At 32.8% G+C, this 16608-nt stretch overlaps 1 protein-coding gene across 1 annotated transcript; it reads right to left on the bottom strand.

Annotated features, from left to right (window-relative positions):
• Positions 1-8293: 8293 nt before the first annotated feature.
• LOC109819008 (uncharacterized) lies at positions 8294-15730 on the bottom strand. Its single transcript, XM_020384579.3, has 4 exons — positions 14510-15730; positions 13815-14025; positions 9728-13355; positions 8294-9615 (listed from the first exon to the last, which is right to left on the bottom strand). Exons 1-4 carry the CDS (start codon positions 14666-14668, stop codon positions 8520-8522), a joined length of 5094 nt encoding a protein of 1697 aa, XP_020240168.1. The 5' UTR covers positions 14669-15730; the 3' UTR covers positions 8294-8519.
• Positions 15731-16608: the final 878 nt, after the last annotated feature.

Raw genomic sequence — 16608 nt, 5'->3', positions numbered from 1 at the left:
AATGAGAGTATGTTTTCTTGATCTTTTGACATCACTTGTTCCTTCATGAGTGACTTGCAAGGTGTCCCACATTTCTTTAGCTAATGAGCATTGTGAAATCCTGAAAAATTCATCAATAGACAATGCAGATGTGATTATATTTTTTGCTCTCTTATCATGTTGGGCTCTTCTCCTTTCCTCATCACTCCACTCACTCCAATGTTTCTCCTTAAGCTCACCATCATCATTCTTTTTCATTGGAACATAGGGTCCATTTTCTATAGCATCCCATACAGCAATATCAATAGCTTCAATGAAAATTCTCATCCTAATTTTCCAATAGACATAATTTTCACCATTGAAAACAGGAGGTCTATGTATAGAGACACCCTCACCATAGGGTAGGTTGTTGTTGGCCATTTTTAAGTCTTGAACAACTCTCAAGAACCTTGCTCTAGATACCAATTGTTAGAAAAGAATGGCCAAATCCAAGAGGGGGGGTGAATTGGATTCAATGACCCTTTAAAAATTTATCAGAGTTTTTGGATCTTCACTTTCAATTACAAACTTTTCTATGACAGAATTCTCACTTGAAGCACTTCTCAAGACTTGTTATGATAATATGAATGCAATATGCTAACTTGATTACAACATCATGAGGTTCATCAACAATGTTCAATTTACAGAATTAAAACATCAAGAATTACATTCACTTGTTAATCAAATTTTATCTTCCTTAAAACTCAATCAAGAAATTACAAAACAAGAGATAAGGTTGAAGAAGATTGCACAAGTCTTTTATACTGGTTCAGCCACTCCACAAGTGACCTACATGCAGTCCTTAATCACCAACTGATTAAGATTTTTCCACTATCTTTAAGCAAGAAGGTTTACAAGCAAACACACATGCATATACTTCACTACTAAAAGATAATCACTTTCTTGACCCCAAGAAAGTACCCCTTGTAGATCCCACTACAAGAACCTTAATCACTTGAGAAACCCTTCTCAAGATTTTCCACAAAGATTCACAAAGAAACAAAAATGAAACGAATTCACCTGGAATTCTTGAACAATTCTTTGTCCTTCTCTTTCAAGAGTATGATGATGATGATGATTTTCACAAGTTCTTTCACAAATGTTTTTCTTCTTGGAATTTCACAAAGAAACCTTTCCAAGATGTCACACAGACTCTCTAAAGTGCTTTTAGAAGTTGATTATCAGTTCTCACTCAATTGTCTTATGTTTCAAAATAGTTCAAGTCTATTTATAAAAGTTCAAACCCAGATAATCGATTATTTTAAAGAATAATCGATTATTTTGTTCTTCAGATTTCTGGAAATCAACCAAGAACAATTTAATCGATTATTTAGCTGGATAATCGATTATTCCAGAGAGTTGTTTATGAAATAATCGATTATTTTGGCAAATAATCGATTATTACAGCAAGGCATTCCACTTAGCCCATTTGCTGAAATAATCGATTATATTTAACAATAATCGATTATTTTGAGTCAGTTCTTAAAACTTCATTTTAAGTCTCAAAATAATTTTCCAATGTTCTCAACTCATCATCATCTACTCCCTACTTGATTTTAGACAAGATTTGCTTAATGCACAAAGCACACCCACAAGCACAAATATAACAATTCTTTTAACACTTTATTTCCTAAACACTATTACATAGCTATACTTCAAAGCATTTTTCTTGAACTTCCTTGACTTTGTTTTTGTGTTCAATGTTGTTGTTGCACACTTGTTGTCTCCGGCTGTTGTGATCATCAAAACTCTTTTTCAGCTCTCCTAAGCTCAACAACAAGGATACAAGTAAACACCATCTACCCGAAGGAAATGGTGTGGGGGCATCTACACTACTGAAGTAAAGGAGAATATTCGGACATAGCAAGCGACATAGGGCATTCACATGGATCTTGAAGCCTAGATGTTTCAGTTCACCATCCTTGACACCTAATAGAGCATACAATCCAACACTTAGTTGCTCCAAGGGGCAAGCATATAGGGAACACCGTCTACCCGAAGGAAACAACGTGAAGGTATCTATTGTCAAAACAAGAGTGAAGATCCGAATTTTCACCTCACTATCACAATAGAAATAATGGAGCTTCTACTCCAAGACTGAAGATCAGGTGTACAGTTTGTTAGCCTTGTTACCCAATAGAGTATGCAACCCAACATTCAGCAGCTCTAAAGGGTGAGGAATACGAGCAAATACACCTATCCAAGGGAAGCAACGTAGGAGCATCAACACAGAGACGAGAAGAAGACCTGGACGAAATGTCTACGTCTTTACTTGTCTTTGGAAAAGTAACACAGCTATTCCAAAGGACAAGTAAAGAAGGCAGCTGTAGACACCCAATTTCGTCCGGGGGCATACAATCAACAAGATAGGACATTAGAGAGCCCAAATCAACTATTTTTAGTGGCCCGGAACGGGCTGTTCCAAAATCAGAACGGGCCATTCCCAAGTCTGAAAAGGCCCGTTCTTGAATTGGAACGGGCCGTTCTGAGACTCCTAAAAAGGCCTAAAATTGTAGGTTGGAACGGGCCGTTCCAGACCAAAACGTGCCGTTCCAAACCAATCATAAAGCCTAAAATTTGTACATTGGAACGACCGTTCTTATTTCAGAACGGGTCGTTCTGGTTCCCGGAATGGCCCGTTCTGATTTCAGAACAGGCCATTCTAGGGTGCAAAAATAATATATAACATTCGGATCCGGAACGGTCCGTTCCAGCCCATGTCTGATGACTATAAATAGAAATCTCGGTCACAGTTCTGGGGACTCCAAAAATTTCGTCCAAAGCTCCTTAGAGCTCGAAATTTCTCTCTCTCTCTCTTCTATTGTATTTCTTGAGTTTTGTGAGGCTTATTGTAGTGTGAAAGGTTGCCACAAAGCACCTAAACCTCCATATTTGAATATTAATAGAGCTCGTTCAAGAGGCATTTCAGTTAATTTTCTTCTCTTTCTTTTACTTCTTATTTTTTTGTTATAACAAAAGCAATCATGTAGACGTTTTAGGGTCAACCGTGTAATTTAAATTTCAAGCATGTAAATAGTAATTCATAAAGGGGATCTAATATCTAATTTATTATTTCTTATCACATTAACTTCATCATAGGGTACCGATTGAGGGCGTTGTAGGGGTGCTTAATACCTTCCCTACACGTAACCGACCCCCGAACCTAATTCTGGTTATCAAAGCCATTATTGGACTTTAAAAAACCTTTTCTTTTTGCAATGTTTTGAGTAAAATATTGGTGGCGACTCCATAGAACCTATTTTCAAAACCATTAATTAAGGATTAGTCTGGTGTTCGGGCATTCCTTAATTGATGAGATCTTTAAAAGGATGTCTAAACCATAGGTCGCAAGATCGGAAATTTTCGGGTTGCGACACCTATTTCTAAAAATACTCTCTCCATATATACATTGTCCACTTTTTGACTTGGGTACTTTTGTACTTCTAATATGAGGATTCACACTTTCTCTATCAATCATAGGAAAATCATTTTTAGGTAAGCTTGTATGAAGTTTGAATTTTAAAGGTTGGTTGTTTCAATGTTGATGTATATATAGTGAACATATTATTAAAAGTTTTATCCTTTTTACTTTCATCTTCTTTTTAAAGGGAATGACTTAGAGGTTTACATTACTAAAGGACATTGCAGCAAAGAGAATTGATTGGAAGATAAGAGTTCGTATAATAAGATTGTGGAGGCTGCCAAAGTTTAAGAATCCATTGCAAACAAATTCCTTGGAGATTATTTTGGTGGATGAAGAGGTTTTTTTTTTTTTTTTTTTTTATAAATTATAACAGTTGTAAATTTCATTGTTGGATAGTGTAGTTTTTGTTTTTGCTTCTGTTTGAAATTTTCATCTTCACCAAAAAAAATATGATTAATAAAGGTATTGTTTTCAGAATCAATTACAATGAGTCAATGATCTCAGTAAAGACATTGATAAGTTTTTCTGCACATATGTTATTTTTTAGAAGCTAATGTATTTTTTTCCTTTATTCTTTTAATTATTTTTACCTATTTGATTCAAATAATAACCTTATTTTAAAATAAAGGAAATTAGTCTGATTCAAATCTTTTAATTTTTTCTTTTTAACCAAATCCTACAACTCAATATCTTTTAACCAATGCTGAGTGATAATATGTCTCAATGTTACATATTAACAATAAGAAATATTTTTCTATCAAAGTATTTAATTATATAAAGCACTTTAAAATGTAATTAATATATGAGTTTGTATTTTACAATTGCAGGAAATAATATTCCAAGTGATCATTCTCGTAAACATTATCTAAATGATTTTATTGGAGGAAGTGCATCAAATAAAGTAGAATTATGTAGTATTCCATTGTCGGATATTGCTAATGGTAAAATTAAATTTTGTACAAGATGTCTCATTCTATTTATATGTTTGAAAATTAATGATTATTCATATTTTGTTATCATTATTACTAGGTGCCAACAGTCAAAATGTTTCCCCTTCTTTTGCTGGAAATAAACTATTATTTGGTAAAGTTGCACCTATACAACGTCGATGTAATATGTCTCAATTTTATGATGTAACAACTGCTAGGTTAACAGGTTAGTTCTAAACAAAATTTTTTTATCTATTATTTATTTCTCAAAAATATTTATGGAGAAACTTATTCACAAGGTTAGTTCTTTTTTCAATTAATGATAGCACACATAATGTACATCGATTTAACACTGTCTTAAATAGAGTTGTTAGAAGAGGTGTATGTATGACAAAACAATTTACTCAATCTCCATTGTCGAATGTCATAAATGGTAATTTATGGAGTCTTATTTCTTTTAATATAACTATATTATTTAATTTTATAATATTTATATTTACCATTTCTTGTTTGATTATCCTTTTATTTTGTTATTTTATAGTTAAGATATTATCTAGCCAAAGAGCAAACCGCACATCAAATCAAAACAATGAATTTGATGACATGTTGTTCGAAGAATGTGAATCAAATCATAATAACTATGCACAAGGAAAATGACCACAAAAATTAATATGGAACAATGGTAAATTAATCAGAACTTCAGAGCAAAATATACTCATTGATGGTATACATGAAGATGCATCCACTACCGATTGTATGTCTTCAATATTGTATTTTATTTTAAGTTTCATATTTTAACCATTAATCTATTACATGAAGGCTTATTATTTTCTTATAATAATAATAAACCGTTTATTGCAAATCTGCAATATTGGTGATCTTACTTGTGAATGCCAAGAATGTTTAGCAATGATGTGATATTTTGAGAGTGCAAAAAGGTTACAATCCAGCAAACCCTAGATTCTCTTTATGTTGCATGCAAGGTAAAATAAAGCTTCCTGATTTGTTGCTTGCACTTCAATCTTTGATGGATCTTTACTTCAAGAATGACACAAAGAGTAAGCTATTCTTGGAGAATATTAGATCATTTAACATGACATTTTCATTCACCTCTATGGGGGTCAGATAGATGAATCATGAAATAATGGATTAGGTCCTCCAATTTTTGTCATGAGTGGTGAGAATTACTATAGAATTGGTAGTTTGCTTCCTAATCCAATGAGCAACCCAAATTTTCTCAATTGTACACATATGACACGGAAAATGAAGTTGCTAACAGGATTTCTGTTGTTAGGTAATTATTGATACATTTGGATATATTATTTATTTATTTTTCTTCTAAAATTTCCATACTCAATTTATGTGTTGAGTCCTTATCTTAAATGGTTTTTTATTCTATTATATTGTAGGATGGATAAAAAATCTAATTCATTACATACAGAAATAGCGTCTGATACTCTGACATTAAAGAGATGCTTGACTCTCATAATCCTTATGTTCAAACATATAGGATGGTTCAAGATCGTCTAAAGGAAAGTAATGCATGCAACCTGAAATTCAGAATAATAGGGAAAAAGGGAAAAGATGGTTGGAGGTATAATCTTCCAACTGTGTCTGAAGTTGCGGCTTTAGTTATGGGTGATTTTGATGCAGGTAATGGTGAGAGAGACATCATTTTAAAGACTCAACAAGGATACCTGTAACAAATTTTCGTAGTGAGTTCTGCTTATTTACCATTGCACTATCCACTTTTATTCCGACATGGAGAGGATGAATACAGCGATTACATTCCATTAAATGAATCGTTTATCATTGTCATTTTATTTGCATATTCAGATATTTTTTTTCATGTTATATTAAGTTTAATTAATTTTCACAATTTTATAAATTATTAAAATAAAATTTATTGACTATAATAATTTATTTTCCGTACAACGCATGAGCCCAAGTCTAGTAATCTTATAATAAGAATAAGATGAATTTACGCACTTTCTCTAGTCTCAAATTTAAGGGGGAGGGGGGATTGCATTAGTTAGTTATGTATATAATTTTTTTTAACCAATTTAACCTTAATTAATTAATGCTATCATATTCAAAATTGCGTTAATTTTCCTGTGCATATTAAATAGCCTCAAGCAGGGTGTTTCAATCCATCATTTCAAACAGTAAGAGAAAATAAAAATCTTCACAATGGCTCTAAAGATGCTTGTTCTTACTGGAGATCTGTCGCAGAGATGATCCGCTGGGTAAGATCGGTGAGCCTCCTTCGCTGGTACGTTTGATGCTCCAAGATGGGGGTGGTACCTGCAGAAGAGACTCTGATGCTAAAGTTAGTGTTTGTGGATGTATGAGTCTCGTATAAGTAATGCACGTACCTTAGGGTGAATTAGGGTTTTCATGGGCCTTGGGCCCAAGATCAGCATGACCTATTTGGATGCCGAGCTGACGTTGCCTAGTGCGTGTCCGAGGTCACTCCACGCTGAGATGCCGAGCTCGAGCTCGGCATGGCGGTACGGATAATACAATGCTCAATCTAAACATTTTCTTGGGAGTTTTATGCATTGCATTCGTTTTGGTTTCAGGTAACAAAATAATTAATAAGAATTTATTTCATTATTTTTGAGAAATTGTTTGATGTCAGTTTTGTAATTATTTTAAAATCTCAAACAATGTATTAATATTTTACTGATGAATTGCAGGGGAAGTGAGAAGGTTGCATTGCTCAAGGTTGGGTAGTGATCAAGTTGTTTTCTGGAAGTGGTCAGTGTGTCAATAAGCAATGTTGTTGTAAAGAATAGGATTTTTTTTTCCATTTAGAATTTGCTAAAGATTTCATTCAGAATAAAATTGCTTTAATTGAGTACAACGTGTGTGAAACTCAAGGCTCAAATACAACAATTTCTGTACTTTTTTATCCATAAAAGATATTATTAAAAAAAACAATAAAAATCAATCTTAAATATTCATTAAACTATCCAAACTAATAAACTAATCCTAATAGTAATTTTTATATATAAATTTGAATAATGTTATATGTTATAAAAGTAGTTTCAGATGTTATTACTTAACAAAAACATCTTTTAAGAAATTTTCTTTCATACTAGTAATTTTAAGAATTTCTTAATCAATTATTTTTTTTAATATATCATTTTCATCTTTATTTATAAATTAAATTTCGATATGCATTCAAAATAAATTAGATAATAAAAAATAACCCTACGTCATATAATAGATAATTTATCAATCCAAAATATTTATCATGAACTTTATATGTTCAAAATAAAAAGTTTTGATGCTAAATTAATTTTGAAGCTACTTTTCTGTAATTCTTAATAAGTTTTATGGTTTTTTTATTTAATAAATTATGAAAATATATAGTCTCAATAATTTTAACACGTGTAAGCAAATTTTTTCAATTAGTAGATAATTATGTTGGGGTTAATTTTATTGTCCGCTTTGGGCCTTAGTCCTTACGATTTTGCTCTTGGTTATTACTCAAAAAGTCTTTCTTTCATTGAAATATTTTTGTGCTATATAAGTTGTTATTTTTTATCTTATTTTATCGGTGTGAGACTTGTTTGTATCCTAACAAATTGTGTACAGTTAGGATAAAATTTAAATAATAAATAAACTAAGAAAAAGTAAAAGTATAAAAATAATAAATAAACTAAGAAAAAGTAAAAGTATAAAAATAATAAATAAACTAAGAAAGACAAACTCGAATTATACCCTTTTTACAATAAGACCTCTATGGAGAATAAATTTTTATAAAATATTTTTCATTAAAAGAAACGTATTTGACAAAAGTAAAAAATAAAAGAGAAGGTAGAGCATTCATATATTTTTTTAACTTCAGTAATTTATCCAGATGAAATAATGCGAATTAACATTCAAACTGAAATTCCACAATCACAAGACTAAATAATCCAAACAGAAATGATAAAACATTCATATATTGTTATGGTAACAAAACACAACGATAACTAGGCATTGACCTTGAAATGCAGCAACAAGTAACTCTTTGAAGTCTCCCACAAATACTACGTTTCTGTCATCTCATAGATAAATTCACTGATAAAGAGGAAACAAAACTAAGAAATAAAACTTAAAACAAGGCACTGTATATAGGCATAGATTATGAAGGTGAGTTAGTAAAATGGAAATGCAGAACTAAGGAACTCGTCATCCTCACAGAAAATCTGATAATTCTTGGACTCCATGAGGAAATCAATTGCCTCATTGTTGAATTTCAGCACAAAGGCCAACGTGATGAGCTGAGAGAGTGCAGGAACATGATCATGATTCTCACACAAAATACCCTCTGATATGGCTTCTGAGAAATATGTAGCATATTTTATTAAACTTGAATGACCACTTTCCCAGTTCATTTGGGTGAAAAACTTGGAACATTGCTTTTCCCACCTTACCATTTTGTTGGCCTTCTTGGTAATGATGTCTCCTGATGATAGGGACAAACTATAACTCACACTGACTGCATCTGTTGTCTCAAAGAAACTCAAGTTCAGTAGACCTTTAACAGCTTCAATCCTCTTGTTTGGTTCCATTTTCAAGCTAGAACAAGCAAGAAATCCAAGAATGAGCTTAACCAACACCTTCACATCACATATATTTCCAAAATCAACCTTCTTGAGTGAGATACCACTGAGCAAAGATGGCTCCTCCGTGCATATAGCTTCAGAAATATTTCGAGCACCAATTTTTCTGTATAAGTCAAACAAATTACACTTGGATGATGGCGCAAGGTTCAGAGGATACCAAACAAATACCTTCTCTAGCTCAAAAAGCTTCTTCAAATGAAGGCTGTCAGGAATAAAAACATCATTCTTATCTAACAAAAATATCTCATTGTTACGTGATGTTGCAGGTAGTTTCACCAAGTTATCACAAAGTTTCTTCTCAGAATTAGTGCTCAAATGTTTCAACATAAACATCCAGAACTTAGAGCACTTGTCATATGACAACTGTTCCACAGAACTCTCCCAATCATTCCAAAGGTCGACATAATTATCAAGTGAGGGCTTGTTCCTGACTTCCATGGCAAAGGAGAAAAATGGAAGAATCTTCTTATCATAGATATCTCCCAGAACATAAAATTCTGAACCAAAAAGATTATCCTGGTCATGTATGACACAATCTTCAGGATACACCCACTTTGCAATTTTTGGAATCCAAATCTTTCTGGCAGCTTTATCCGTGGGTTTCCAGTTGTGTTCACTCAGGTACCTGTACACATGTACAATACAAAATAATCAGAGAAAATATTATCATACAAATCTCATAAAATTTGAACATAATAGGGTAAAACAGAATAATCTTCTTGAGGGAAAACGAATACCTATATATCTGCACAATAGTATTATATTCAGAGAGAGAGTCGAGGTGACTAGCAACCAAGCAGCAACCTTTCTCAATGTCAACAATGACTCCTATTGCATCCAGTTCTCTCTTGTAAGATGCAATTTTGGGACCATAAAAATTCTCATCAATGAAAGGCCCTTCTGTTGGCTTCAGGAATGAATTCCACTTGGAATCAAACAACAAACACTTCTCTGGAGGCCTATAACCAGCATGTGTCTTCAACCAATTTCCAGACATTATTTTTCTGAAGTCACCTTCAATGGAAACATCACCCCCTTTTAATAGAAGACGAATACATTCCAGAAAAGAAAACACACTTTCAGGAATAATGATGGAGGGATCTGAAGGAAAATTCAAACATTTAGGAACAAACTTCACCCCATCTTTGAATTTAGTAACAGCACCAATGCTCTTCAGCTCCTCCTTGTACTCATAAATTCCTTTACCATAACAGTTGTCACTGTCATCAATGAAAGGAAGACAAGTTATGGAAGAGATGGATTTCCATTCCACACCATCAAGAATGCAATCTCTTGGACTACGATAATCACCAACCCTGGTATGTAACCATTTCTCTTTATGAACCGTCACTAAGAAATCAGCAGGAAATCTATATCCACTTCCCTTCAGCAGTCTGCAGCATGAAAGAAATGATTTAACATGTTGGTTAAAGGAAGTTTGTGATGCTTTCTGTTTGAAGAGTTGACCAAATTTTTTGATAGCTTCCTCAAAGTCAACTACCGCCCCTATTTGCTTCAATTCACCTTTGTAAGTGAAAATCTTCTCTCCATAGAATTTATGGTCTATCGCAGCAAGACAATTGAATAGCTCCAAAATGCAGCCCCATACAGGATCAGACAAGAAACATTCACCTGGTGTTTTGAAACCCAAGTTTGTTTTTAAGCAGCAAGAACCTTTGAGTGAATTCAGGAGTTTATCAGATCCAGAAGAAAACTTAATGCATTCCAATAACAACATAACAACATCAGCTTTCAAATTGGCAAAATTAGAGGGAGATTTTAAATGGTCAATAACAACATTATAGTTTTTACTGAAGCCAACTATCACACCCAACAACTTGAGCTCCTCTTTGAAATTATTTATTTCCTCACCAAAATAATCCCGATCAATAAAAGGGATAGCACTAATTCGAGATGCAACTTCCCATTCCGAATCATACAATACAGATCCTACAGGAGACCTGAGACCATGAGATGTCTTCAACCAACTTCCATTTCTGATGCTGTTGACAAAGTTGTCTACAGGAAGACAACTTTGCCTCTGATGTTGAATGAATTTAAGCATCAAAATAACATGACTTCTGCTTAAATTGAAAGATGCAGCTCGTTGCATTAATTGTCTTGCAATGAATTCACATGCTTCCTCATAACTGAACATCACTCCAATAGTTTTCAACTCCTTCTCATACTCATGTATTCTAGTCCCATAGTAGTTCTCATCAACGAGTGGAATGTCAACAAGAACGGAACCACTTTGCAAAATCTTTCCCAACGATGAGCCAATTAAGAAAGACTTACAAGGCGGCATCCACCCATTAACTGTAACCTTAAGCCAACTTCCCTCCTTTATACATTTCAAGAATTTATCTGGTATACTCACTCCCGTATACTTCAGTTTCTGAATCCAACCCAAAAGCAAAAAAGCATTGTCTTTGGTGAGTGGTGTATCTACAGCAGGAAAACCAGCATTTGGAGGACGTATATCTGGTATATCAGAAGCACCAAGATGATCACTCAGGAATTTGATGAGCTTCTTAGACTTAGTAGTTTGGCCTGCATAACAAGACGGATGCAAATACTCCTTTCCCAGCTCAATATAATTTTCTTTCCTCCACGGATTAGAAACGATCAAGTTTGCCCATTTGCTTGCACTGGCAGGCACAAGAACCCCTTTTCTCGACTTATTAACACAGCCATAGCTGTCCACAAGTGGCATACACCTACACAATGTATCAAAATCCCGGCCTGATATGTACCTCTTAGAGAATGAGTGATATAAGAAATGAGCATATGTAATGACAAGCTTGGAGTTATTTTCTATAGAGCCAGAAAGGGCAAGTGCAAAAGAGTGTACATTCAGGGTTGTAACATTAACGTGATTTTGTAGCCACCCCAACAAAGTAAGCAGATGGGGAAATTTCAACATCTCTTTCTGGGTTATTTCTGGCATAAAAAATTTGTTGGCTGCACATGCAAATTCCTTGTTCCAACTAATCAGCCAAGAGCAAGAACAGGACTGGTTAGGATCAGCTCGAACCAATCGCTTGACACCTTTAGTGCAATCATAAACACTGCAATGGGACAAACTCCCATCAGAACTCACATACTTTAACAATGGAACGTTCTCCATGTTGGAGCCGCGGAACATCGATCCCCAATTTTTAGCAACAAATAGTAAAAGCTTCATATAGGCCTCTTCAGAGACTCCACCCACAAGATTGGAACTCTGAATGCACTTTGCATACCAATCTAATTTGACCTGTTGTACACCTAAAAAGTTAAGGATCCCATCATACTTGCTCATGTCAAGTGAAGAACTCAAAATTTTCCATCCATGAGATGACAGGTTATGCAAGTATACTCCTTCTGCCCGAGCCTTATCCAAAATGTCCCAGAATTCAGAATCTAGCCTACCAACTTCACGAGGCTTATAGAAGTACTTCTGCACCTTGTATGTCTCTATAGGAATTATGTTTTCTTCAACGAGTTTCTCTTTGATTTTCTCCCTCACATTATTTAACTTTTGATAAGGAGAAGTTTCAATGGGAATGAATTTGAACATCTCTGCCAAAGTGGACACAGGTGCCTGATTGGATCCAATGATCAATGTTTTGAAAGCATCTACAAAAGCTGAGGGAACACACTCAAGTATTCCATGGTTCCACTTATCATCCAAGAGAATTGTCTCCCTTGAAGAGGCAAGGACAAAATCTGCTTGAATTATGAAAGGGAAATTAGTGACCATCTCAGTTGGAAGATAAGCATAGACCCCAGGTGAGGTTTTTCCCCTATGAAGCCTCTCCTGATTTGGAAAGGCTAATGTAACAACACACTCCTCCACACCCATTCTCCTTTCAACCACATTTTCCAACATCACAGGGAACTTTTGCTTCCACATATAGTAGCTGCATTCCTTCTCAGAACCACCATTTTCCTCAGCAGAGAGATGCAGCGTGTACGACTCAGCATTCATGTTTTTCCTTGTGACAAAGTTAATCTCAGTTGAAATAGAAATAGCATTTGCACTATTCAGCTTTGGATTCTCATTGTTTTCTCTGACAGAAAGGTGTCTGATCTTTGAAAGGAACAACAAAAGTTCTGGGTGAATGTCTGAGAGCTGCTGTTTCACAGGTTTAACCTTATCAGACTTGAGAGGTAAGACAATTGTTGTAGTTGGAATGGAACCATCACGGGCACCATATATATTCTTTATGTCTTCAAGGGTTGCCTTCTCCTCAACCCATTCAGGAACTACATACCCGAGTCCGCAATGTGGACAAGGCTTCTCATTGAACCGTATCTGATATCCATTACTGAAAATATAAGGCTCAGTAGTCACCAGAAATACACTCTTGAAACCGATTCCTGCAAATCCACCATACGAGACATTGTATCATATATTTACAAAATTTGTGTTTCTACTATATTATACTAATCATTCTAATTGATTAACATGGAATTTCAAAGATGGAGTTGTGATAACTATATTTTCACAAGAAATATAGTCCCATTTTTATAAAACATTGTTAACGGTTACAAACATTATTTTCACAAAACTAATTATTAGGCATGGCGTTCATCCAAAAAAGTTGTGTGCATATGTACAATTTAGTAAAACATTGCTAACAGTTGCAAGCATTCTTTTCACAAAATAAATTATTAGAAGTTGGGTTTATATAAAGCTAGCTTGGTGCATATTCGAACAATTTATTCTGGTAATTAAATACCATGCAAATTATTTAACTAAACATCACTTAAAAAAATAAATAAACACAATAAAAAGTTTAAACTCTTTTGTGGAGGTATTTAAGACAGAAAATGTACCTTTCTCGCCAATGTAACCACTGCTCCTTTTGCCTTTCTTTGTGGACCGTCCAACGCTGCATATAGATTCAATGTTTTTGGCAGAGAAACCCTTTTCATTGTTGAAAATCAGCAATGTAGCTGCAGCACCAGTAGATGTTATGTCCTTTGAAGTTATTATGAATTCAAGCGAAGGTTTCACTCCTTTAGAGTACACATTGTCTTCTGCATTCTGTCAAAGTAACAATGAATTTATCATCATATATAATTAAATCAGTCACTATAAAAATTGATTTTATTCACATATGAATGTATAAAAATATTTAACATACTAGTTATATTATTATTATTATTAATAAAATCATACTGATGTGTACAATTGATATTATTACCATTTTTACATGACATAAAATCCTTGATGTACAACAAAACATACACTACTACATTTAGCAAGCATTTGAAAAAAATGCATAATTCTAGTTAATGTTTTTAAGCAAATTCCACTATCAAACGATCAAGAATTTGTTAAATATATGTGATTAAAATATTCATATATATAAGACATACACCTCTCAATGTAAAAACGTGATTGAAAGTACTAACGGTGCAATGACAATACTTTGTAGCAACAATAACATAATGAGCAAACATGAAGCTATAAATATGAAGTACGTTCAACCACATGCACACATATTCAATAATCAATCAGTGGGTACCTGAATGAGTTCCATTAGAAAATGGACATCTTTGGTATAAAGTTCAACGGAGAGATTCTTAACAGCTTGGTGCAAATCTTCTATTAGAGGGTTGGGTTCCTTGCCAATTGAAAATTTGTTCCTTCGTATTTCTTCAATATGCTCCTTTGGTGACCCCATTAATTAGTACCAAAGTATATGTATGCATATATTAATTTGGTGACACACTCTACAAACTCACATCAACAATGAAGCAAAGGGTGAATATATATATAGTAAGAAGAAAGAGTGAGTAATAAGCAGATGAAAAGACAAGGTGAACTCTTGGCTCACTTATTAAAAACTCATAAAAGTAGTTCGTGGACAAGTACATTGCACTTTCATTTTCCTAGACCTTTCCACTTTCCAACAGACCACCAGGCCCTCCAACTTTATTAAAATCTCATGCTTTTGCCTCGGTGTCAACACATGTTGTAATATTTCTTTTAGTTAATTGCATTTTTAGTCTCTTAATACGTGTTTTAGTTTTCTCAATAGGGTCACAAGTTATATCATCATTTATAATTAGAAGTGACCAAAATATTTTAGTGTTTATATGCTTTTAAATTTTATTTTTGACTTACAATCTTAAACAAATAACATAATATTACACATGATTGTGCATAAGATAAGGTCATTAAAGTTATTTGTCTTAGACTCCAACCAATTTCTTAATTCTTGTATATATATTTTAAAATAATTGATTTTAATTTAAATAGTTAAATAATATATTTTATTATATTATTTATAATTATTTTCTTAGAATATAAGATTATACAATTATTTTTAAAATGCATATACATAAATTGTTATAGAATTATTAATCAGAAAATTTAGAATAATTTATTATCTTTGAATTTCAAAAAAATTAATATAAAGATTAAATTTCTTAAAAAAGTATGATATATATAAAAGAAATATTGATGAAAATACCAATTATATAAAAATTCAATTAAACTGAACCATACTTAATTTTTTTATTTCACTTTAGATGACTTTTAATTAAAAAATGAACTAATCAGCAAGCATGTGTGATTTTGTTTGTGAGAGATGTCAGATATATATGGTTCATAATTACAAAAGAGAATTATAATTCAGAAGTACTGTATCGGATTATGGACCTTTCATATTTCCTAGATCTTTTCGCTTTCCAATAGAACAAAAATAGAGCACGAGGCCATCAATTCATATAACTTAAATTTATAATAAATTATTATATGTAAATAAATATTATAGATATTTGGATATATAAATAAAATTTAATATTTATATAAATAAATATTTTTAAAAATATAAATTATTATTTTATATTTAATATAATAATTTATATCATGAAAAAAATACTTATAATAATTAATAATATATTTTAAAATATTAAAATTTGATTTATAAATAAATATGATAAATATTATAAGAATTTGTAAAAACGCTATTAAGAATAATTCCTAAAAACGTTATTATTTTTACGTTTAATATATAAGTGATTTGTTTAATATATAAGTGATTTGATATTTTAATTTTCTTATTTTCTATAAAAAACCATATTACTATAAAAGAATATTTACAAATTGTTTTGTTTTAATTATACATTTAACTATATACAAATTATATTCAAATACTAATATGAATTTATTATAAGTAACTTCTTAATTTTAAAATTTCAAATTGTGGTGCTTTAATTTTATTTACAGATGATTGTTTTTATTTTTGCAGGGCAGAAGACAAAGAGACAGGAATCTGAAGGGTATTTTACAAGTTTTTAAAAGAACATTCAGACTAGCATTCAATTTTTTGAAGATAGTAAGAGGGAATGTGTCTCCTCCTCAATGCACTCCTAAGATCATTCCAATATTGGATAGGAGGATCATTGTGGAGACGTCTTTCTCTTTCCAAAGAGGTCCACCAATACATTGCATGTTCTTGAAAGCTAAGGGTTGCAAGTGGCACTTTCCTTTCTTCACTTACCCTATGGCAAGCAAAGAGTTGTTCTACCTTCATCTCTCAATCAAGGTAGGCCTCCACATCATCCTTCCCAAAAAATTGAGGGAGATCCACCTTGGATTCCCTAGGTTTAATAGTTC

The sequence above is a fragment of the Cajanus cajan genome, chromosome 3 (genome assembly GCF_000230855.2).
Source record: "Cajanus cajan strain Asha chromosome 3, NIPB_CcT2T_4, whole genome shotgun sequence".
Lineage (NCBI taxonomy): Eukaryota > Viridiplantae > Streptophyta > Magnoliopsida > Fabales > Fabaceae > Cajanus > Cajanus cajan.
This window is presented reverse-complemented; position numbering and strand designations above follow the sequence as displayed.

Excerpts from the sequence above, each read along its gene's own strand:
- LOC109819008 (XM_020384579.3), bottom strand. The coding sequence starts at position 14,668 with ATGGGGTCACCAAAGGAGCATATTGAAGAAATACGAAGGAACAAATTT. Across the intron at positions 13,356-13,814 it reads TGGTTACATTGGCGAGAAAG|GAATCGGTTTCAAGAGTGTA; the intron begins GTACATTTTCTG and ends GTGGATTTGCAG. Across the intron at positions 9,616-9,727 it reads ACTATTGTGCAGATATATAG|GTACCTGAGTGAACACAACT; the intron begins GTATTCGTTTTC and ends ACATGTGTACAG.